The following is a 24323-nucleotide window of genomic DNA, read 5'->3' as shown; positions in this document are numbered from 1 at the left end:
TCGAACCAGCGCCGCTTGATCTTGAAGCTTCTTCATTCCAGAAGTGACGCGCTAACCAATTGAGCTATCGGGGCGGACAATGTGCTAATGTGTCCGAAATATCTCAATTTTCTAAGGTTAATGTTGTTTATCAGACTCCATTTATCGTTTATTTGTTTGGAAACAAATTCATTTGTTTTTCTTTCCATCCAGCTGATACGTAATAGCCTCCTGTGACACCACATTTCAAAACTTTTTACCTTTTTAATGTCACGTTTTTTGCATGTCCAAATTTCACCTCCATATGTGGCAATTGGGAAAACGAGAGTTCGCAGCAATCTTAATTTTGTGTTTTTACCAATTGATCTCTGTTTCCACACCGTTGTAAGTGATGTCACAGCTGTTTTTGCCATAGCAATTCGCCTTCTAATTTTCGTGCTATCATCATAAGTGTCAGTTATGACACTGCCAAGATAGCAGAAATTAAGGTGATTCACACTCCCGCAGAGCACACCAGCTCGTGAAATCATCACAATTTGCATGGACATAAAACAACTCCACGGGGGGAAGAGGTCATCTCAGATAATTCAACTTTTTCATCTCTGTTTCTCGGCAGCCGATTTGTAGCAAAAATTGACAGCGATAGACACCGTGTTTCGCCCATGAGGCTGGGCTCGTCAGTATCGCACCACTAATTCTGCCACAAGGGTATTCGACCGCCGCTTTGTGCTGATAGCCGGGAAGAACGCCCCTTTCTTCACATTTTCATCTCTGTAACTGATCCCTGTTATCAACAAGGACTTCAAACTAAATTTCAACAATGATATTTTTATTATTCGATATTCGTTTAAGTTATAGCTTGTTAGTATGAAAGCAGATCGCCATGTTTCGCAGCAGTGTTTGCACATGATAGCAGCAACCAAATGGAACCAGGTGGTCGATCATATGTGGCAGTGCAGAAATCAAACGAATGAGGGGTTGGCATATATAAATTGCAGTTGACTAAGTTCATCACAAAAAAAAAAAAAATTAAATCACATTATTTTGGCAATAAACAGAAAGGCAACGCTCCATAAGATATCAGAAACATATATGGCAATCAAGAAAATACAGTTTCATTTGCAAAGACGAGGTTTGAATGATAGAAAGTTCAAGGTCTACGCATTGCAACGCACAGGTCTCAAAAATTTTGTTCAAAATTAGCCTTCTGACAGCACGTCACAAAAGATGGCCTGACGTCACAATGTCACAAAAAATGATACTTGGAGGTCATCGCAACACAGCATTTGTACAGGAAGGTGAAAGTTTGAAATAACATGGAGTCCACATTACCATATCAGGGTGTACTTGACTTCGTGATGTTACCCGACTCGTCCACAGAGCGACCGCTGTCACTCGTGACTTTACACGATGATATCCAACGCTTGCTGGTCACCAAACTCCACAGCTTAGAAGGTGCCACAGTGCGGAGAGTGAATGATACAAACTGGATGATCATGCCGCTGCAAATATGTTTAGTTGCAAGACACTTAAGACGGGTAACACAGACACGGTCATCGATGCACTGGACAATGTTGATTTTTAGACTGTAATTAAGATTCTTGAAAAGCATAGGAAACTTTTGTAAGACAAATTAAAAGATTTCGGTAATTCAGAAGAAAACTGAAGGGTTTCAGTGAAGCACATCTCACGATCTGGCACACGTAGACCTAGTAATGCTGGCATAAAATAAATGATAAAAAATAAAAACGTAACCTTCCACGGGTGCATTACCGTTGATGTTCGCACCTAACAATAACCAATTTCAAATTACTTGTTGCAATTCAGAGAAAATGTTCGCTACCACGACACGAAGAGAAACAGACACATGAAAATGATTCCGATCGGTCTCGGGCAACTTGCCTTTCAGTTGCTTGTCATTAGGTTGAGGGGCACAGAAAATTGACGATGTTGATATGCAGTGATAAAAACAATTTAACTCTTAATAGGGTTCGAGGCATATCTAGCGGACAAATAATGTTCATAGATCTTGTTTTGAGAAAACGTTCCAAAAATATTGCTTGAGAAAAATTTGGCAAAAACACGATAGAATGTGAACATCGACTAGAAAAACATTAAAAGCACAAAAATAAAAACACACGAGAGGTTGGTTTCACTTGGTTGTGTTTGATAGAGTATGGCTGTGGCCGTGACCATGTTTTCAACCTTCCTGTGCACAACCATTCAAGACCAGGTTAGACCTTAATGAATACACTTGACTGTGAACGATTCGTTCATTGCCAACGTGCTACAAGAGCAAAGAAACCCTATAAGTTTTATTAATATTTACATTTTTCTTAAGTTGAAGTTCAGGTTTTTCATCGATTTCAATTTGTGCTCAACACGACGTGACATCTGCCTTGAAAGGTTGTGCGATTGCAAACAGACAATCTTATTAACTTTATGCAAATTTGGCGACGATGAACGCCAGATTTTTAATTTCGTTGCCATGCTGGGAGCCTCACGCTGGGAAAGCTGTTTAATATGTTGGTCATAGTGTCCAGCCCTCTTTTGCTGATATCAAACACACCGGAGTTAAAAAAGTCAAAAAACAACGAGAAAAACTGCTAACTTGTTCCCTACCCAGTGGCGGCTCGTGCCATGGGGCTGCAGCCCCACCTGAAAGAAAGAAAAGAAGGAAAATATGTTTTCCTCTGTGTTTGTCCGACCCGGTTACTTTCGTCACTTAAGAATTGCGGATCGAAAATTAAAATATTAAAAGTTTCGTTTGGCAACACCGCCATTGGGCAAACTACTCTGCCGCCCTAGACTCTGGATTTCAAGCGCTCTGATTGGCTAAAAATTATCCTTGAAGCTCTACCTTTTTTGGTATTTCACAGCAATTTTTGAATCTGTTGGGGCTGCATGCAAAACAGCCCCACCTAACCGAATAACTTTACAGACTTTTTAAAGTTAGTTTTTATTTCGCAGAGTAGCGATGAGCCATAAATGTAGAAATGCTAGCTGTAGAGTTAGGGTATTCAACAGGTTATAGGAAGACTAGTGCTAGTCCAGCCTAGGGCATCTCAAAATTACTTGAACCTTGTAGCCTATGCAACGGCTAGGCAAGTCAAGACTAAGCTCAATACTAGTAAAGTTTGTCTCCAAAGCAATAGCCTACTGCTAGTTTTTTTTTAATTATAGCTTAGGAATACATCAACATTTTAACAAAGTTTGAACGCATTTTTTTTTTAAATTTGGGGCTAAAAGCATGTTCAGAACGCTCCAAATGTAATGTAACTTTTCAAATTTTTCTGGGGGGACCCCAGACCCTCTCGCAAGGTCGTTCGCCTTCGGCGAACTCAGCGACGGGCTTCGCCCCCCGGACTATTTATTGCAGCCCCACTGTTCGCAAACACCACCAGCCGCCACTGCGCCTACCTACAAAACAACAAACGCATTTGACTGAGTTCCCCAATCAATGCAAACAGACTCCAATCGAAGAACTTTCCAAAGCGTTGCAAAAATCTCTAATGTAAAAACAACAACTTTCTCTGCGCCAAAAGTAGCAAAGTTAAAAACTTAATTTTTTTTCTTTTTGTGTTTCTTAGCTTTCCTCGCCTTTTTGGGAGACAAATTTTCCGGTAGAAAAGTGCTCTCAGAGTCATTCAATTTTCGTTTTTTACTTTTAACCTTGGTCGCTTTTGTTTCATTTTGTAACAGCGAGGCAACAAAACTTGGAAAGCTCGGAGTGTTCGTGTCGTCAGCTGAAGGTACCAACTTGATCTCGGATTCTTTTTCGTCTTCATTCTTGGGACGCTTTATTTTCAAACTTTTAGTTTTTTCTTTTCTTTGTTGTTTCTTGAGACGTTTTTCTTTCCTGAGTTTTTTAGCTTCTCGTTTTTTCATTTTTTCTTCCTTTTTAATTCGCCTTTCTTCTTTCCGCTTTGCTTTTTCTTCTCTCTTTTTCCTTTTTTCTTCTCTCTTTAACATCTTATCCAACTTCTTCATTTGTTTTGCAATTTTTGAAGGGATCTGTGCATCAACTGATGAAAAGACTGATTTTACTTCATCAGTGATTGAAAGAGCAGATTTAGTGAGCCCGCTATCTGATTTGGTGGAAAAAGGATCAGGAAGATCTGACAACTTTTTTTCTTTAACTTTAAGCTGTTTTGAATTGCTGTCTTTCAACTTTTTATTTTTCAATATCTTGACTTTCAACAGTTTTGGAGAAGTTTCAGTCACAAGATGAGGATCAGTTGAAACATTTGTGTCTGGTAGTACTGAGTTAGCATCATCCCCATGTGCTGATCCAGCATCGTACCCAGGTGCTGAGCCAGCATCATTTCCAGAAGGGATTTCAGTGGTTTTTTTAGAAATTCGATCAGAAATTTCTTTTCTTTTCCGCTTTTTACCTGTGCTACTTTTTTTGGAAGGTTTCTTTTCAAACGTTAGCAAGTCATCGACCGATTGACTGAAACCAAACATTCCACTTCCCAGTTCTTCCGATTCCTGTTTCTTAATCTTTGATTCCTCTAAGGGAATTTCATTTCTAATCTTTCGTTCCTCTGAGGGAATTTCATTCCTAATCTTTGGTTCCTCTGAGGGAACTTCATTTCTAATCTTTGGTTTCTCTGAGGGAATTTCATTCCAAATCGTTGATTCCTCTGAGGGAACTTCATTCCTAATCTTTGGTTCCTCAAAGGGAACTTCATTCCTAATATTTGGTTCCTCTGAGGGAACTCCATTCCCAATCTTTGGTTCCTCTGAGGGAACTTCATTCCCAATCTTTGGTTCCTCTGAGGGAACTTCATTTCTCAGCCAAGATTGCAGTGCAGATGATGATTCGTTCACTACACGAACAGGGATATATTCACTTTTACTTTCTTTCTCAGACTGAGCGATCTCTGGTGCTGCAGTAGCGACAGAAGTACTGTGGTGCAACAAAGAAGATTCATCATCATTATTCGGGACAGACTCGACAGTTTTTTTTTTCTTTTTCTTATGTTTTTTTTGCTTTTTCTCCTTTTTCTCTTTCTTCTTTTTCTTAATTTTCTTCACATGATTTTTGACAGTTGGATTACTGTCCTGGATAACTTTCTTCTTTTCTCCATCAAGATCAGTAAGATCCTCCTCTTCAGCAACCTCAGGAGGAGATGGTTCGCATTCGGGAAACAACAATGGAGATGAAGATATCACTTCCCCTTCGTCTCTTGGAACCACCGACATCGACCTAAGTAATGTGAACCACATAAAAATTACGATTACAAATAAACTTTTCAAAGAAATCAAACAAAAACTAACGAACTAGTGACAGGCAGTAACATCTGAATGATGTTCCAAGGGTTGTTAGTTCGATTGGAAGCCCATGGCAATGTTTTGGAAAGACACTTAATGATGTGAAGAGTTAAGGTCTTATTTTCTTGTCCACCTAACCAAACCTACACCTCATAAGGGTGTAGATGGGTGGATTCGATGTGAAAACACACAATTAGACGGGTCAAGTAGCATTTAGTCGTGGTCGACGATTAAAGCTAAAAAATCAAAGTAAAGAAAAATTCTCAAAATCTGAGGCTACGAGTGCTGTGAAGAAATAGATCAATTTAGCAATGCCAACAGAGCTCTAAGAACTTACTTGTTGAGTGTATGATCGTCATCAATGCCAGAATCAAGCTCTACGTTTTCTTTTTGACTCTCCTCTTCGGGGATTTCCGCGTGTTGGATAGTGCTGAAAATCGCATTTTCCCAAATTAAAACACAGCACAATTACACACGTGTTCACTGTTCAACCAATGATGAACCTTTCAGGCAAAATTTGAAAAAAAAACATATTAACTTTATAGACTAAAAACACACAGGTATGCTCTGGCCCATTGAAAATATCTAGAAACACATCATTGCATAAAATCAAAACCGTTATAAGACATTTCATTGAGTGACCAAACGAAACCAGTGAAATTCAACTGCACAATTGACCTATCCGGTGTTTCAGGAGCAAAAGTAACAAATTGAAGTATTTCACATATTTTAGTATTACAGTATCTCTACATGCGCACGCTGATGTAGATTGTAATAAAAAATCTGCGTGATCTTGCGCTGTGACTAGTATTCTATAAATGGAAGTGAAGTAAGATTTAAAGTTTTTACCACAATAAATATTTGCCAGTATTGAAATGCTAACATGCACAAGTACAGTGGCAAAATAATAAATACCACTTTGCAAGCCAAAATAATAATTCGAATGTGGAGGTATATCGCATACCTTTGATATTCTCCAATGATGGAGAGGAACCCATAGCCATCGTCTTCAAGTTTAGTCACTTTGAATAATATAATATCGCCAACGTCAGGCGAATCGCTGTATATAAAGTGGAAGATATTACAAAAAAAAATTTAATCATATTGCTTCAAACAAATCAATACAAACTCAGTCTAAGCAACAATAGTTGGTCGACAGGTCAACTCAGGCATGCAAATCAGTTCGGCAGTCAAGTGATGGAGCCTGCACGAAGCTTGAAGGAATGCTGGTAATTGAATATATGTGGCTATGTTTTGACAAACAGATTAAGAATATGAACAGAAAAGTAGACAAAAAAATACAAAGGCTTTCTCATGCTTAATGCACATCTACAAACATTAGATAGCCTATAAGCATAGATTATCACTATAAAATTTAAAAAAAAGGATATACAACAAATACGCGGTCAATACTGCCGACCTTCGACATTGCTGTCAACACTTTTGAAACAAGCTTTACAGTCAAACAATTGGAAATGTAGGCTATTTTGAAATACCAACACTAAATTTTTAGTGCACTTCACTTTCCAGGCTAGCAAATTCATTATTTTTACATTGGTTCAACGTCTGCAGACGCTGTAAAAAGTAAAGTAACAAGAATGTACAGTTTGACTATGTAAATAGAATGGATTTTGCTATCTGAGTTGCTTCTAAACTGCAAGCAAAGTAAAACCAAAGATTAACTGGCCAGAGTTGCCAAATCTGTCACTACAGTTGCCCTGAGAATAAAGTTAACACAAGCAAACAGGTTTAACTGAAGACAACTCAAATATGACATTCTTACTTCTGCGAGCAGGAGACAGATGCATAAAAATATCCATGTACCAAACATCCAATTCGTCCGTGTTGCTTTTTATGAACCGTACACTGTTAAATTCACAAATTTAGTTATTGCAGTATTCAATTGAACTGCGTAGCACAACAACTCCATGATATAAAGTATGAATAATTTAACCCGACTGAAATATGTTGAAACATAGACATGCGTGTGGGTGTGACAGTGAAAATACAATAAAATTGTCATGAAATATTAAATTATAATCTATATAACAATAAAGTTATTCAACATTTAAAATCCCCAGATCCATAGAAATCTAGAAGAAATTTGACAAGACAATTACGTGGTGGCGCTAATAACTATTTCAATTGGTGGTGATAACTTAAAATTTTTAATTCTAACATAGTTCATGCTAACTCTACCTGAGAAAAAGGGTAGAGCCTTTAGTTAAAATCACAAAGTTACACATATCGAAACTAATGTTATGGTTTTTAGAGCCTTTATGTGAATTCAAGGATGAGATATTTTTGAAATTATAATTATGCTTCATAAAAATCACCCTGAAAAATAAACCAAATGTAAGTTACTTTGATCAGTTTAAATAATTGGTTGATTTGAAAGACCCATTATACTTTTACGCCAATTTAAAGAAAATGTAATTTATATATATTCTATATATAATTTATATGTTTCTATTTGAATAAGACCTTCTGATGATCCGTTAGGTGAAACAATTTGTAAAGGCTTCAGATAGTAATAACTATATTTGATTTAACTTGCTCTGCTTTGTCTTTTTGCTCAGCATTGAGCACTTTTTGTAGTATTAATAGTTTTCATTGTTTTTAATTTATATATATATATATATAAATTAAAAATATATAAAACAATGAAAACTATCAATACTACAAAAAGTGCTCAATGCTGAGCAAAAAGACAAAGCAGAGCAAGTTAAATCAAATATAGTTATTACTATCTTGTTTTACTAACTAACTAACTAAAATAACTAACTAACTAAAATAAGTTTTTTTTACAAATTATGTGGTATATATATATATATAAATTAAAAATATATATATATATACCACATAATTTGTAAAAAAAACTTTTAAAAATAACATTCTTCAAAAACAATCAACTGGGATTACCTTTAAAATGTCATTTAAAGAGGGCTTAAAGATGACAAATTCAGTTTGCACATCAAAATGTACACAAGGTTGGGTTCCTATGATTGTTCCAACTCGAGAAAGCAACTTGACTTTCTTGTTGTTGTAAGCGATTGGCAGGGCATGCAGCCTAAAATTTGCAGTTGATTACACATTTTAAAACTACAAACAATTTGAAACCAACTAAAGGCATGTCTATGAAATAGGTTTAATGGGATCAAGATCATACTTGATCAGGCTTTGTCTTTATGGCCATGTTTTATCTGAATAAATTTTGACTAGCAAGTCCCATAATACTTTCATTTTCAGTTGAGAAGGAGCGATGAGTGTAACATGTGTATATCGCCGTCAATTCTTGCTACACTCGACTGCGGAGAAACACTTTCATAACTCACTCATTTGTTTAGTATGATCAATTGATCATGAAGTACTTTTAGCATTTTTTTCCAACCCCATATTTCCAATACTGCAAACTTCATATTTCTTGACAAGTTCCAGTTCTAAGAACTGTGGAGATCAGTTGCCTCAGCTGATGTTGACCACACAAATGACTAGGGACTGCTTAATAATAATTAATATATCTACGTTAAATACCATCAAACATATACTAACGTTGGTTTCGATTGATCAGAACTTATTAACAGTATGTTGAGCTGTGTGTTGTACCTCAAAGTTTAGTAAAACAATTGTCTCTTCAAAAAGTTCAGTTCTTTGCCATGTATGCCAAAATTCAAACAGTCACAGATAATGCGTATAATTGTTCTGTCCCCTTTTGATTTTAAGAACTCAATGCATAAGCGTAGAGTAGGGGGTGCAGGGATGCGGCGGGTGCACCCCCACTCATCGGTATTTTAAATCTTTGTTTTTAATTTTATTTTCATTTCATTTTAATGTTATTATTCAAAATATATCTGTTTCAAGTTCACACCAATGTTGTTTGTTTCCTTCGTTCGTTCACCAGCATTCCAGCATGTTGCAGCATTCCATAACAACGCCTGAGGTTTAAGTTCATTAATAACCGTACAGTGTTGTCACCAGAAGAGCGCAACAATGTCGTTTAACTTCGCGAAAACGACACCTTACCAATCCTGTTTCCAAATGTGGCAATCCTCATACGATTGTACTTGACATTGCCATGCACGTCTTGCTAGGCCGAACGTTCGTTCAGCACACTCAGATGGATTAAGAGGTCAACAATGACCCAAACTAGGCTAAAAAAAAGTCGATTGTCTCGGCAGAGAAAAGCTGATCGTAGAATTTATTGCAAAAACATCAGTTCGAAAAAATACGTTTTGTGGTTGAATACTTGAATTGTTTGAATTGTTATATGTTAGTTAGTTTCGCTGTTTTCAGTAACTTTGGTCGTGATTTGTTGTTATTTGATGTTTATTGTTTATGCGTGTGATATTCTGATATGACTGCACCCCCGGCAATTTCTAAAACTCTACGCTTATGACTCAATGTATTTACAACACTGTGAATACAATGTTCTTTTGTGCATGCAGTAATATATGTGTAGGCCCATACAATCAATAACAAAGTAACTTTAATTCACATAAAACAAAACAGAATGATTTCGTCTCACGTTGAAGAATAATTGTGTAATTTTCCATTCAACAGCAATCCGACGGCATGTTTAATTTTTCCCAAGTATGATGCAGGAAGAACAATGTGAGCAACGTGATCAACCACTTGAAGAGAATTGTGCTCAGTTCCTACTTGCTTGCTTGCCTCTTCAAAATTGTCAATCAACGACATTAGAAATTTCAAGGTTTTATACAATAATCATAGGCTATATTAGTATTACAAAATGTTATTATGCACACAATCCTTAAAACAGTGTGATAAAAACGAAAGTTAATATTTACAGATAAATCAGTAAACTGCATAGCTACATAATTTTCCAAGAAGTACCGTAGGCTACAATAACATGATCATCCTACAGTAATGTAACAGGCACCCTACGCCTACTGTAATGTTAAGGTATTGCAATCGTGCCATATTTTAAACTGATCGTTCTGCTTTGGTATCATGCACGTTGTTATAACGTCCGTGTTTTATCCTTTCTACCTTTTTCTAGACCTCTGCTATGTTTGGCATATGTTGTTTTTTCGTTGTGATGGTCAGAAATAAAAACAAAACTGAACTACAATGTAATGAAATTAAAGGCAGAGATAAGTTAAGTTACCACGTACGGTAAGAGAACAACGGCCTTTGGGGCTATGGCTTCCAGGTCACTCCAGCATAAAGTATAAGCACACAAGCAGATAGTTTTGCAATACACAATTTTGTGCATGCATCGTAAATTCATAAACTTGGCACCAATAAAAATAGGCTGTGGCTATATTTACACTATATAGTGTAATAATAGCCTCAATAGTGTTGCCAGATAAGGAATTCTGCTCTAGTTTGAGAAAAGTTTAAAGCTGTTGAAAACAAAAACTTGTATTTTGGAATTTTTTTTTAGTCCTGGGAAGATCAAAACCCTAATCTTATTCCTAACTCTAACCCTTACTTTAACCCTTCCTAACTTTAATCCTAACTCTGGCAACACCTGATTGTGGAAAAATAGCCACTTTCATAAAAAGTAATACATGGTAAAATAAAAAATGTAGTACTTGATAAAACACAGTACTTTCTTAAGTAATCAGTGTCTTTAATTTGCGCAGCCACCAAAACAATTCGTTTATAATGAAAATGTAGTGCATATTATCAGTTGTTCTACAAAACTACGGTACTGTAGATGTGTGGAATATCACACCAAAACAAAATTTGACAAAGTGAACTAGAACTATGAACTAAAACAAGCAGTTGCACAGTTGTTGCATGGAATTTTGTAATGTAAACATGGCCAGATATCTCCTTGTGTCAACCAAAACTCACCAAAAAAAAATTCTTCAACTCCAACACAAATGAACATAAGACTAAAATAATTTCATGAAACAATTAAACAGCGTTTCTTAACCTTTTCTGACTCTAGCACCCCTGTAAAAAGGCCTGAACAGTCTAGCACCCCCTAAATATCGCTGACATACGACTACTACAGTGCCGGCAAAAAGTTTAGTAGAGGCCGAAGTTTTGACATGCCTTCAGATGGCTGGTGATATATTTTGTAATGAAGTCTCTTGTTGTTTAAGAAACTGATTGATTGATTGAATCTTTATCCTCGGACTGGGAAAGCTTCTTGAAGAGCTTAATCCTGGCAGTTTCGCATACTTGTAGAGGCTTTGAATCACTGACGCAGGCCCGGTCACTGAGATTGACAGGGTAAAGTTTCCGATTGTTGAAGTCTTGTTGCCGGGGAATTATTCCATCCATTAAATGCTGCTGAATGGAGAGCAGTCCTTAACCTGCGTTGCTCAAGCGCACACCCCGAGAGTCGAACTAGCGCCGCTTGATCTTGATGCTTCTTCGTTCCAGAAGTTACGCGCTAACCAACTGAGCAGTTGTTTTAACGAAGTTGATTCAGGATTTGTTATTGGACTTTCATTCACCAACAGAAATTCAATTATAACCATATGTAAGTGAATCAACTCTCTTAACAGCACAGTTTGTTAGGGGACAAAAAAATACAAAATATACCGCCAGCGATCAAAAAGCATGTCAAAATTTCGGCGCCGCCATTAAACTGTGGCCTGCACTATTGAAAGAAAAGCGATGTACAAATTGATCATTTTGTTTATTAATCAAAACTACTGTCGTCATTGGTAATAAAAGAAATGGGACAGCCCAAGAATAGTGAAAGAACATGGACAAGCTTAAGCATACCTACCCACTACCCAGCTGGGTAACTAATTACACAAATACACATGTATCAATGTGATTTCTGTTGTTGCTTATGTGTGACCAATTTCTCAATTCGAGGCTTCGTGTTGGTCAAAGCCACTCTCATATCGTGGAGCAACCCATGTTGAAGGCGGTTCTGGCCAATTGTTTTGCTTTGGAGCATGGTGGAGAACGCCTTTTTACACAGGTCCTGGGTATGACGTTAAACTGCATCCTCAATATCAGGAGGAGAGGTAGCACCTTACTCCAGGTCTGGGCCCGTTGGCACCGGAACACGTCCCGCTGGTAGTTCTGGACCTCACTTCTGACATTGATGCCCGTGCCAGGCAGGTTGGCGGCGTAGGCGGATGATAGCTACATGCTACAACGGCTACAATGGCAACATCTTTCAAGAAGGAAAACTTAAGTCAAACCCGGGTTGGCCGAACTCGTTAGTTGTCGTGCAGAGGCATCCGGTCATCAAGACCACTCCGGTCTTTAAATGGAGGTTGGGGGTAAGCAAGGGCATGCTCCCTGTAGAAAAACATGCACCAAAAAATCCTAATGATGAGTGTCAAAAATAGAATGGCCCCCAGTCCCCGGCAGCCCTTAAATGGGCAGGGGGTGCGAAGAATCTCCGGGTTGTCTGACGTTTCTGTTAAAAATTCAGGGATACGACTGGGAAGTCTAAATGTTGGAAGTTTGCGTTGTAGAGGTACTGAGGTGAGTGAAGAGCTGAGAATGAGGAAGGTAGATGTTTGCTGTTTACAGGAAGTCCGATGGAGGAACAAAGGAGCCAGGTTTTTGGGTGTCAAAGGACGGAGATACAAGCTGTGGTGGTCGGGCAATGATATTGGGACCGGAGGAGTTGGGATTTTGGTAAAGGAAGAGCTATATGAAAATGTTGTTGAGGTTCGTAGACAGAGTGACAGAGTAATGGCGATAGTGATGGTGGTCGAGAATGTAGTGATGAGAATAATTTGTGCTTATGCACCACAAAGTGGAAGATCCGATGCAGAAAAAGAAAGGTTTTATGATGAAATGGCCTATGAATGGAGCACAAGAAGTGATCAGGAAATTGTATTGGGTCTTGGGGACTTTAATGGCCATGTTGGCCAACAAATTGATGGGTTTGAAGGTGTTCATGGAGGGTTTGGCGTGGGAGAAAGAAATCGCGATGGAAGGCGACTACTTGAGTTTTGTGATGAAAAGGACCTGTGTGTTGCAAATACCTGGTTTAAGAAAGAGGAAGGAAGAAAAGTGACTTTCAGTGCAGGTGGAAATGAAACCGAAATTGACTTTGGGTTGGTATGCAGGAAAAACAGAAAACTGATCAAAGATGTGAAAGCGATACCATGCGAACTTCAGCATAGGTTGGTGGTTATCGATTTGGACAAGAAAGGTCTGAAGAAAACTGTAAATAAAAAAAGGGTGATCAAAAGAAAAGTTTGGAAGTTAGAAGATGCCGACACAAGAGAAAGGTTTAAAAAGAGAGTTGAAAGTCTTGTTCACAACGATGTGAATGATGTATGGGGATCCTTCAAGAATGGAGTTTTGCAAGCTTGCGATGAAGTTTGTGGGAAAACAAAAGGCAGGATGGATCGAGGAGATACGTGGTGGTGGAATGAAGATGTGAGGGAAGTGATTGGGGAGAAAAAAGTCGCATACAAGGCTTGGTGCAGAAATAGATCAGAAGAAACTAAGCTCAAGTACAAGCAATTGAAAAATCGGGCAAAGAGAATAGTTGCAAAAGCTATGAAGAAAGCAGCTGAGCAGGAATTGACCAAATTAAAAAACAGTCCTAACGAAGTATATAAGTTTATGAAGGTTATGAAGCGGGATGGGAAAGATGTAGATGGTGGACGATGTATTAAAGGAAGGGATGGAAAACTTGGTTTCAGTGAGAAAGATCGTGGAAGAATTTGGAAAGAACATATGGAGATGATAATGAACGAGGAAAACGATTGGGATCAAAATGTGGAAGCCGACGTGGTAGCAGGTCCATTAAAGAGAGTTACTCGAGAGGAGGTAACGCAAGCAATGAAGAAAATGAAATCGGGGAAGGCTCCTGGACTATCTGAAGTCACTGTGGAAATGATACGCGCAAGTGGAGAGACAGGACTGAAAGCAATGCAGGAAATCAGTCAACGTGTGTTAGATGGAAAAGGAATGCCAAATGAATGGAAGATGAGTGTGGTGATACCCATCTTCAAGGGAAAGGGTGATGTAATGGATTGTGGGTCATATAGGGGAATAAAACTGTTGGAGCATGCAATGAAGGTAGTGGAAAGGGTGTTGGAGAATAGAATAAGATCTGTGGTGAAGCTGGACGAGATGCAGTGTGGATTTATGCCTGGGAAGGGAACGACAGATGCTATTTTTATTTTGAGAAGGTTGCAAGAGGAATATCGAGACAAGGGTAAAAACTTGTACATGTGTTTCGTGGACATGGAAAAGGCGTTTGATAGAGTTCCAAGAAGAGTGATGGAATGGGCAATGAGAAAAAAAGTAATGCCAGAAGCTCTCGTGCAAGCCGTAATGGGTCTTTACGACGGTGCAAGGACGAGAGTTCGCGTTGGATCTGCCCTCTCAGACGAGTTTTCGGTGAAGGTTGGTGTACACCAGGGTTCTGTCCTCTCTCCTCTAATCTTTGCCATTGTGATTGATGTGATTACCGAATGTGTAAGAGAAGATTCATTAATGGAGATACTGTACGCCGATGATTTGGTTTTGTTGAGTGACACAATGGAAGATCTGAGAGGGAAATTTGAGAAGTGGAAGGAGTCGTTTGAATGTAAAGGTATGCGTGTGAACATCAAAAAGACAAAGGTCGTAATAAGCGGAACGGAAGGGGAAATCACAATGAGCAAAATTGACCCATGTGGCGTCTGCGGAAGAAGAGTGATGGCAAATTCTGTTACATGTACGAAATGCAAGAAATGGGTGCATGGAAGATGTGCAAAGATGAAGAGAGTGACATGCAGATCTGGAGATGGTTTTGAATGTGAAAGATGCAAGAAGATTGAGGAAGGAATGATTGGTCCTGTTAAAAAGCTGAATGACGAAGTTGAATCAGTAAATGCCTTTTGCTATCTAGGAGATAGATTGAATGCCAGTGGTGGTTGTGAAGCGGCAGTGACTGCAAGAGGAAGGTTTGGTTGGGTGAAATTCAGAGAGTGTCGAGAGTTGTTATGTGGTAGAAGATTTCCGTTGAAAATGAGAGGAAGAATTTATATTAGTTGTGTGAGATCTGCAATGCTGTACGGAAGTGAGACATGGTGCTTACGGGAAAACAAATTGGCGATTTTAAGAAGAACTGAGAGAGCGATGGTGAGAGCAATGTGTGGTGTAAAGCTGATGGACAAAAGGAATACCGAAGAACTTACGAGCTTGCTTGGGTTGAATGAGAGTGTTGATAAGTTGGCAAAAGCGAATGGAGTGAGGTGGTATGGGCATGTTTTGAGAAGGGATGAAGATGATGTTTTGAGAAGAGCGCTGGAGTTGCGAGTGGAGGGTCGTAGAAAACAAGGAAGACCAAAGAAAACATGGAAAAAGCAAGTTGAGGAAGAAAGCAGCAAGGTGGGCTTGACAAGAGAGGACGCGCTAGACAGATCGATGTGGAGGCAGGGTGTGAAGACGATTGCGGCACTTGGAGGTGAATCCGGCCACCCTCGGTAACGGGGACATCACCGGATTAAAACTGGACTACTACTACTACTACAGTAGGGAGTTGGAAAAGGAACGATCAATTCCAATGCTGCCCGTGCCAATGCAGGATATGCTGTCAACTGATCACACCAGAAATCAGCAAGCGGAAGGAGGAAATTTTGTCTCACAACTCTGATTCACCTGCATGTCAATCAGCTCCTCCTTTAGTCTAATATCATCACTCATGTCTGCCAAGAAGGGCTGCTGTATCCACTCTGGATATGAGTGATTTGTGGGAACGTATTTTGCCATGGTGGTTTCTAGAAGCGAGAGGTGAGCAACAATATTACAACAAAGCACCCAACAGGTAAGTTCAGGCAAACTACTCAGGATCAATTTTTGTAACTTACTTGACTGGGAGATGAATACAATAACAGCAAATCATGCAGGCTACTTCGAAACAGCAATCATTGATAAGACAACTGCTGATACTGGCAGAAAAACAAAAAAATGCAGAAAAGTAAAATGGTATTTTTTTTGATATTAAACTGCATGCATTTAGCACCCCCTACAGTCTATTCCAGCACCTCCGGTTAAGAAACGCTGTGTTAAGATATTAATGTGGTTGTGGTTTTTTTATTCACATTCGGCCTCCTTGGTTCATGACGTCATGGGATGGACTGAACTATTTTTGAAAAGAAAGAGGAATTCAATTCATTTTTTTTTCAATTTATTTTGAAGGTGAAAAGGTGGAAGGTGGAAAAGTAGAAGATGAAAACATATAAACATAAAACCAACGTCGGACGTTTTTTATAAGCCACCCTTAATACCTTTTTTAATTTAATTTTTATAAGCCTTTTATAAGCCACCCCTTGTTTGTTGTATCCAGGCTTACACCTGGTGGTTGAAGATTTAGATTAAGTGGACGGGAAGGCAAAGAAGCCAATCTCCGTGTCCCCCATCAGATTCAGGCATGCCTTTTAAGTGTCCTGCCAAAGACACAGCCGCATGCTCTTGAGCGGTGTCGAACCGACGTCCTTTCGATTGCCGTTCCAGCGCTCTCACCACTCGACCATGCAGCCGACGATGCGGTGAATAGGCCATTGTTTTTCGTCGTTAAAAAGTACAATCATGAGTAGCTTACTCTGTAGGCTACTAGCTTCATGTAGTCACAACTTAAACTTCACCAACTTGTAGCCTACATATTTTCAGAAATTTAATCTTTACCAATAAAAATATCAGACCATCCTAAATAGCCTATCTTGTTCTATGAACCTGAAAAAATCACGTTTGTATCTTATTTATAAAACGAGCAGCCGTTGTTTAAATCCAATCGATCGGCGAGGCTTTTCTTTAATAGGCTACATTTTAAAGGTAAAGCGATCATTTTTCAGTTCGGTTTGTTTTTATTTCTGACCATCACAACAAAAAACAGTAGGCTAATATATTCCAAACATGGCAGAGGTCTAGAAAAAGATAGAAGCGACAAAACACGGACGTTATAACGTGCTTGATACCAAAACAAGACATCCATTTTAAAATATGGCACGATAGCAACACCTTAGTAACAACACCTTAATTTCACTAAAACCACTCTCCTTTGCAATGAATAGTGCCTATATTATAACGTAGGTAGCCTACCTGCAGGCTTTTATGCACAAGTTTTGCCCAAGTTGTGATATAGCGCAGCGGATAAGTCACTCCCTTTCAAATCATGCAAATGATGCAATGTTGGTTCGACTCTCGATTTAACTTGGTTGTTGAAAACAAAGTAGCCTATACCTTTTCCTAGAGTGCCGATGACTTAGAAAAAGTTTTAGATCTTTTATGGCCATGTTTTGCATCTGCTATGCCAAAATTTTGGATACCTTTTGACCATGGTTTGGATCTCCTTAGCCCATTCTATGTGGCTGCTATGCTTACGTTTGCGATCTCCTATGAACATATTTTGAATCTCCTATGTCGAAGTTCAAATCTTTGATACCAATAGTTTAGACACAGCCTACTATGCCCAAGTTTTGGATCTCCTATGTCCGTATCTTGGATCATCTATGACCATTTTTAAGATCTCTTATTTATGCCCATACTTTTGTTCTCATATTCACTTGCTTTAGATCTGCTATGCACAAGTTTTGCCCAAGGGTGGGATGGCGCAGCCGACAAGGCGCACGCTTTTAATTCATGCGATGCTGGCTCGACTATGACAAAGTTTTGAATGGCTTTTGACCATGTTTTGGATTTCCTATGCCCAAGCTTTTTTGTCCATTGTTTGGATCTCATATGCCCGAGTTGTCAATCTTTCTTATGCCCATACTTTGCTTCTCTTATGCCCAGGGGCGCGGGAAGTAGGGCTGCTCAAGGGGCTGCAGCCCCCCTACAGCCAATTCAGCCCCCCCTGGAATTTTCGATAATTGCTTCAGCCCCCCCTAGAAAATTCTGACAATTTAAGGTGCAGTACATAACGTTGTAAAGGACATGAGGCTTATTGCCGATGCCTTAAACTTCGTTCAAACTGTTGCAGTTGTAATTCGTGAATCGTCTAACTCTAAATGTACATCGTTATTCATGTCGCTTTTTGGTTCCTACGAAGTTGCCTGCAATTTGCTGGGTTTGTGTCCTACTCGTTGGTGCGTTCGTGCTTCTGCCCTCGCTCGTGTTGTTAAGTGCTACCCTACCCTGTTGCAATGTCTTACCGACATGACAGAAGATAGTGCAATAAGAGGAGACAAACATGCAAAGATATTCGGCTTGGTAAAACAAGCACGCACGAGTCCAGTGGCGTAGGAGCATATGCTGCCGCCCCTGGCTTTCGTTGAAAATGCCGCCCTAAGTAGACTGCAGCAAATTTTGAAATAGTTTCATGTTCAAGCAATCTTTTCAATAAAAATAATTACAAATAATGTGTCGCGTCTCAGAAGTTCTATATTGCTTGAGCAGTGCCGGTCTTAGGGTATTTCGGGCCCTGTGCGGAATGTGCTTTGCTGGCCCCAATGACAATGATCCAATTCAGTACCGGTAGCGTAGCTAAGTATTTTGAAAGGGGAGGGGGGTTTGACGGCCGGCGGGCAAAGCCTGACGGCGTGTTCGCCGAACGCGACACCCAGCGGTGTGGGGTCTGGGGAAATCAGCGATAGTATCTTCAAAATTAAGTTTTTAAACGTACCGTAGTTTCTTTCTATAGAAAGAATCGATAGAGCTGATAGCCGATCATCATTCATGGTAGAACGTAAATACGACTTTATCATTTTGAGCTTTGAGAAACTCCTCTAGATTTATGACGTAATAAATGTTACTAAGAATTGAACAACAGACGGAGTGCAGGCTACAGCTATCCAACATCACGCAAGAAGCAACTCGAGCTTTTTAGCTGTTGTTTTATCCTTAAATTTTTTAAAGTGTGCTAGCTGTCTCTTTGTAAATCATTTTCTTGTTTTACTTTTTATTTATTTTTGCATTACTTCATTTCACGTGCTGTGTGCACAGTGCAGCCTCATTTTGCCGCCCCCTTGCGGCCTGTCGCCCCTGGCGCAGAGCCAGAACCGCCAGGTGGCTGCTACACCACTGCGCACGACGAGGCTTTATTTTGCGATTACCAGCAGCGGTGAAGTTTTTCAGCCTGCAGAAGCCGTCGCAAGACAGTTCCAAAACAAGAAGATCTCTGCTTCTTTAGCTTGGAATAGGCTACATCACCATTCTCCTCGAACTGATCAAACATCTCAGAAAAGATGAGTCCATTTCCAAGCTTATGGAAGCAGCGAACGTCTTTGCGTATGCCAATGACCTAAAGACGCCATTAAACGCCATTAGAGATTTCGAAACACAGAGGAATCGGATGCTTTGTCGTCGTCGGCTGGAGAAGGAGCGTGGAAACGGAAATACATCGAAGCCCTTGATTTGGTTCAAGCTGAGCTTGATCGAAGATTCGACCAGGCGGTCTGCTTACAGCAGCCAACAGAGAGAAGGCCCTTCTGAGCTGTGCAAACGGTGAGGAAAGATCTGATACTGAGATCAGCTTGCCCGATGCCATCAGAAAAGATTGCCTAAAAACGGAACTTACCTTGCTCTGCGACGTTGTAAAATATGGAAAAACCGCAAATTCCGTTCAAAAGGTTGCTGAGATACTGTCGCAACTACAGTAAACCCTCAAACACTAGATCTTTTCAAAAAAATGCAAAAATTCGTGGAGCTCTGCCTTCCAGTTTTAGCTGCACCATCAGAACGTTCTTTTTCATCTCTAAGACGCCTGAAGACGTGCTTGAGAAGCTCAATGACAAAAAAAGACTTACTCATCTTGCGTTGATGCGTGTCCACCAAAACATTTTGGACACTGTCGATGTCAAAGAACTCATGACACAATTCATAGAGAAAACACCTGAGCAAAAAGCCATCTTCGGAAGCGTGTGAGAACTCATTTCCACCGACTGTCGTTTTGATATCACTTTCTAATTTGTTCGTTTTCATTTCAATTTCCTAAACAGCTGCCAGCTTCTTTGTTGTTGCCGTTCTTCATTGGTCACAATTTACAATGTGTGTATTTTGGCGTCGTTTTTTTTTTTACACAGGAGAGAAGCGAATCGTTACTACAAATTTTAAATGTTCTCCCACACAAAGGGGGTCTAGGAGGCGAAGCCCCCCAGAAGCTATCAGCACTACGACAGCTTCAGCCCCCCCTAGAGAAAAATAGTTCCCGCGCCAGTGCTTATGCCCCTGTTTTTGATTTTCTAAGCCAAAGTTTTGGATCTTCTATATTATGTCTATGCTTTGAATCGCTTATAGGCCTACTCATATTTTGGATCTCCTTGGCTCATACTTTAAATCTCCTATGTCCATGTTTTTGACGCACGCGGTGAAATGGCGCGCGGATAAGGCGCTTTTTTTGCAATGATGTAATCATAGTTCGATACCAGGCTTAAGCTGGTTGTTGAAAAACATCACTCACTTTTACCCAGGGTTTGATTTGGTATATCGGGTGGGCATACTTGCTGAAGGAAAGGCGGCCGAAAGAAAGGAACTGGCTCCTAGGGCTGAAACCTCAGTACAATGAGAACCCTATCTTCTCATCTTCCGATGCTTAGATGCAAGAATGGGACTTGCTTATATTCAAGTTTTGGACCTCTCATGCCCATACTTTGGATCTCCAAGTTTTGGATCTCTTCTTCCTCAGGTGGGAACAAATAAGCAGAAATAAAATCTCGTATTTTATTTCTACGCATTCCAGGCGATGAGTTCGATCATTTTCTGTCATTTCGAAACCAAACAAGTAAAATTTAGAGATGTCGCCTGGACGGACACAAAAAGAACTAGATAGCAAAAGTTGCCATTTTTACATAATTGCAACGTATCCACCGTAAAATATGCAAAACATGGAAACATTTGCAGTCCGAAAATTAAACTCAAAGCAAAATACTTTACAAAAACTAAACACAAAGTGCGCACAATAGGTCATAAATACACGAGAAAAATGCTGCAAAAAGAAGCAAAAAGATCTAAAAAAGCAGAAAAATAAACGTGACAACGCACGGGAAGTGCATTATATCGGCACGCGTTCGTAACACTAAAAACGACAAATTTCTATGATTGTGTTGCTTTAAAAAATTACTGGAACTTCATTGGTTACATAAGCAAATTTCCGGCAACTAAAGAGCCGCCTACACCTAAAGCAGAGACCATAAAAACAATGTGAAGACTTTAAGAATGTTTACAAAACATCAATTGTTGGTATTATCCAGATCTTTCCGAAACTGTCCGATGTTCAATTCCGAAATCGGAAAAATCTCACATCGAGAACAGGAGGAGACAAATAAATATGGAAAAGCTGTGTCTTCTCAACACGTTCAAAAACGCACTGAATCTTCTCGGCGCCCTGGCCAGTGTTGTTGATGGCAACTCTGCACTACGTCATGATAATGTCATCATCTACAACTATGACAACAGACTTTCTTGAACGTCCTGCACCGGCCTCGTCTCTTTGCAATCCGGCACCATTGAAACCGGTCCACACAACGAGCTGGAAGCAAAACAAACAAGTTCGGGTCAATTCAACGATCGCACTCGGGATTCATGGTTAAAACAACAATCAAGTGAAAAGTCGAGCAAATATACGAAGTTGGAATTGTCTGGTAAAAATTATATTTTTCTTATATGGTTCCTCGTTTGAATTATTCAATCTAATTGATAGATAAAAAGAAAGAGAAAAAAAGAAGATAGATATAGATAGAAATTGTCTGGGTAAAAATGAGATAAAATTGAATAAAATGAGTCTTCAAATCCAAAACAAGATGTGAGGTAAACGTCACTTTTAGACAGATCGGCCACGTCAGCTCATATATATGTAACGTTCTTTTAACGTCCACAAACTTTAGCCTACTGGATGAAGATTGATATAAATTGAACTAAAATGCAAGAAAGCCGATCTCTGTGTCCACCTTAGCCTTGTCAAGACACAGTCGCCGCCTTTGATAGCTGGCAAACTTATGTGTTCGGTTTGGAGTTATCTCCGTACAGCCATGCGATCAACATTGACATGGATAAATGATTAGAAAACAATTCATTGACTAATTTTTTTAACTACTGCAGTTGACATAAGATTAACATGTTTACCTGCGAGGCATTTTCTCCGATTGCACGGGATTCTAATTCGTGGTTGGCGGCGAATCGGACACTGTTTTCCCGCCGGCTGTCGCTTCCTTCCTCGATATACGCAGTTCAAGATGCGCGTTTTGAAACCGCCGATACCACAAGATTTGGAACACACCGACCATCTACTGGTGACCCAGACAGGTTCACAGCGAGGGTTTGGACATATCACTTTTCTGAATAAATTACATAATCTCGTCAAATACGTTGTTTTAAAAACGTGCAAAAACATCTATACTTATTAGTTATAGTCAACAAAAATAATCCTGTAATCAAAAAATAAAGAACCCATATTGTAGGCACGAAGCTCATGTTCAGCGAACGTTTCAAAAACTAAACTATTTCTATCTTTAGTACTTTTAAAGATGAATTAAATCAACATCACTGAAGATGAAAACAGTTTAGCTTTTGAACAGTTTGATAAACATGAGGTTAACATCTACAATTTGGTTGTTTACAATGACCGGGCGGTCCCACCATTTTGCTCCTAACAATTTATTGACAAATAAAATTGATTTCAAAACAAACAGAACTCACTTTCTCGGCTTAATATGTCCCGAGCATTGCTTCGGGTGCACTTTTGTTCCATTGGCTGAAACGCAATATACCTTCCTGTACTTCTCTCCCACTCCACGACCAACGCACTTCTTGCTGCACTGCAACATGACAACGAACGCATGTTAAATTCCTCAAGAAATCAACAAACGTCAAATGATTCTGTCATATTTATAATCGCAGAGATTTGCATTGGGTTATTTATACCCATTGTAAAATCAAACGCTCACGTCCGAAGATGTTGAATCAATGTAAAAATTAACTTGTTTTTCTGGATTGCTCCTTCGATCCACGTCGGAAGTTGTCGTGTTTAATGTGAATTAAAAACTAGCCAAGTTGCAGTGAATTCAACTCACAGATCGCCAGGCACTGGGTCGCCATTGCGGGCACTTTTCCTCGTAGCAAGATTCGGTTTCGATTGTTTGTGTTTCGTTTCGAAGACAGATCTCTGTTGCGATCTCTCGTGTGCTGCCATCGGACATCAATATGACACAAGATGATGATCGAGTGCGGGTTCCGTTTCCACAGGTCACAGAACAACGTTGCCAGGGCCCGAGAAGAAATCTGCAGGAACCAGAATTAGTAAACTTGATTATATTTCGGAAATAACAAATCTAGACATTCCGGAATCGCGCGAATTTAATTAATTATGAATATCTTTTTTTTTGTCCTGTGAGCCTCAAGGGCCGAGAATCTATCCTTTAACCTCCCCAGATTCATAGCAAAGTCAATTTATTTTATGTTTCTAACGAGTTCGGAACGGAAAAGTATCAAACACGCTGTACCACCGCTACTGACACTTTTGGCCACATGATTCGCAATAATTCTTTTGAAGCAACTATTAAAAGGAAAAAATAAAAAACGAACTAGGGCTGGTCATGACTCCAACCCTTGACGAGAATAAGGAACTTAATGATGATGCTATGCCAGTAGCACTGCACCTTGAGAAGTTTAATCTTTAAAAAGCGCATGCGCGGTTATTCGTGTAGGAAGGCGCATGTCTGTAGGTATAGGTGTAGGTATAGTATAGCTACAAAGCATAATCGATTACAAAACCACCATGCTCTTGTTACAAACCTAGGTGGGCAGTCCACACGGTTACAAGGCTGCATTGTGAGCGCTGGTCTTAATAGCCCAGTGCAGTACCATTCATCCACTTCTTCAACACCATCTCGCAGGCATCGCAATCTTCTGAATCGCATGCCGCTATCTCCACAAGAAGCGCTACAGCTCGTCATCTCACCAAAGTCATAGGTGTAAACTGCAACAGATAATATCACTCGGTTATGATTGAAAGTTCAAACAATCTATGTTTAAATTGCTCATGATAGATCAATCCCGTGAACTGGCACTGCTGCTGTGAAAATCTCGCTCCCACTCCCGAACAAACTAAACAGACGAGGACAATGGAATCGAGAGCGTGAAAGACTGAAGTTGTTGTTCTTGTCTCCAGCCATGAAGCACAAGATGCAACATAGACATTTTTCCTTGTGGCTTTGCTATAAACTTTTGTCATACTTGTT

At 39.5% G+C, this 24323-nt stretch overlaps 3 protein-coding genes across 3 annotated transcripts in view; 1 reads left to right on the top strand and 2 right to left on the bottom strand.

The window, feature by feature from the left end:
- Positions 1 to 809: 809 nt before the first annotated feature.
- LOC145775543 (uncharacterized) lies at positions 810 to 10023 on the bottom strand. Its single transcript, XM_082586843.1, has 6 exons — positions 9782 to 10023; positions 8179 to 8326; positions 7040 to 7122; positions 6221 to 6316; positions 5594 to 5686; positions 810 to 5191 (listed from the first exon to the last, which is right to left on the bottom strand). The coding sequence occupies exons 1-6, from the start codon at positions 9952 to 9954 to the stop codon at positions 3541 to 3543; spliced, it is 2244 nt and encodes a 747-aa protein (XP_082442969.1). The 5' UTR covers positions 9955 to 10023; the 3' UTR covers positions 810 to 3540.
- Positions 10024 to 12546: 2523 nt separating this feature from the next.
- Positions 12547 to 21489, top strand: LOC145776246 (uncharacterized). Its single transcript, XM_082587648.1, has 4 exons — positions 12547 to 13994; positions 14355 to 14571; positions 20685 to 20773; positions 21339 to 21489. The coding sequence occupies exons 1-4, from the start codon at positions 12547 to 12549 to the stop codon at positions 21487 to 21489; spliced, it is 1905 nt and encodes a 634-aa protein (XP_082443774.1).
- Positions 20795 to 24323, bottom strand: part of LOC145775328 (ADAMTS-like protein 1) — an 84792-nt gene continuing 81263 nt past the window's right edge. Inside the window, exons 29-33 of the mRNA XM_082586604.1 lie at positions 23878 to 24061; positions 23157 to 23364; positions 22783 to 22901; positions 22210 to 22421; positions 20795 to 21616 (exon numbers count right to left, since the gene is read on the bottom strand). Coding sequence (XP_082442730.1) covers positions 21522 to 21616; positions 22210 to 22421; positions 22783 to 22901; positions 23157 to 23364; positions 23878 to 24061 — 818 coding nt within the window. The 3' untranslated portion in view covers positions 20795 to 21521. The remainder of the gene's footprint in view (positions 21617 to 22209; positions 22422 to 22782; positions 22902 to 23156; positions 23365 to 23877; positions 24062 to 24323) is intronic.

Source organism: Aplidium turbinatum, chromosome 8 (genome assembly GCF_918807975.1).
Source record: "Aplidium turbinatum chromosome 8, kaAplTurb1.1, whole genome shotgun sequence".
Lineage (NCBI taxonomy): Eukaryota > Metazoa > Chordata > Ascidiacea > Aplousobranchia > Polyclinidae > Aplidium > Aplidium turbinatum.
Note: the sequence above shows the minus strand (reverse complement) of the source record. Positions and strands in the feature narration are given on the sequence as shown.

What these genes read in the sequence shown, in the direction of transcription:
- LOC145776246 (XM_082587648.1), top strand. Translation starts at nt 12,547, where the DNA reads ATGGCCCCCAGTCCCCGGCAGCCCTTAAATGGGCAGGGGGTGCGAAGA. An exon ending in CAGACGAGTTTTCGGTGAAG is followed by an intron (nt 14,572 to 20,684) that starts GTTGGTGTACAC and finishes TCCGATGCTTAG; the next exon opens with ATGCAAGAATGGGACTTGCT. An exon ending in TTGGATCTCTTCTTCCTCAG is followed by an intron (nt 20,774 to 21,338) that starts GTGGGAACAAAT and finishes GGTATTATCCAG; the next exon opens with ATCTTTCCGAAACTGTCCGA.
- LOC145775543 (XM_082586843.1), bottom strand. Translation starts at nt 9,954, where the DNA reads ATGTCGTTGATTGACAATTTTGAAGAGGCAAGCAAGCAAGTAGGAACT. An exon ending in CTTTAAATGACATTTTAAAG is followed by an intron (nt 7,123 to 8,178) that starts GTAATCCCAGTT and finishes TGAATTTAACAG; the next exon opens with TGTACGGTTCATAAAAAGCA. An exon ending in GACGATCATACACTCAACAA is followed by an intron (nt 5,192 to 5,593) that starts GTAAGTTCTTAG and finishes CACATTACTTAG; the next exon opens with GTCGATGTCGGTGGTTCCAA.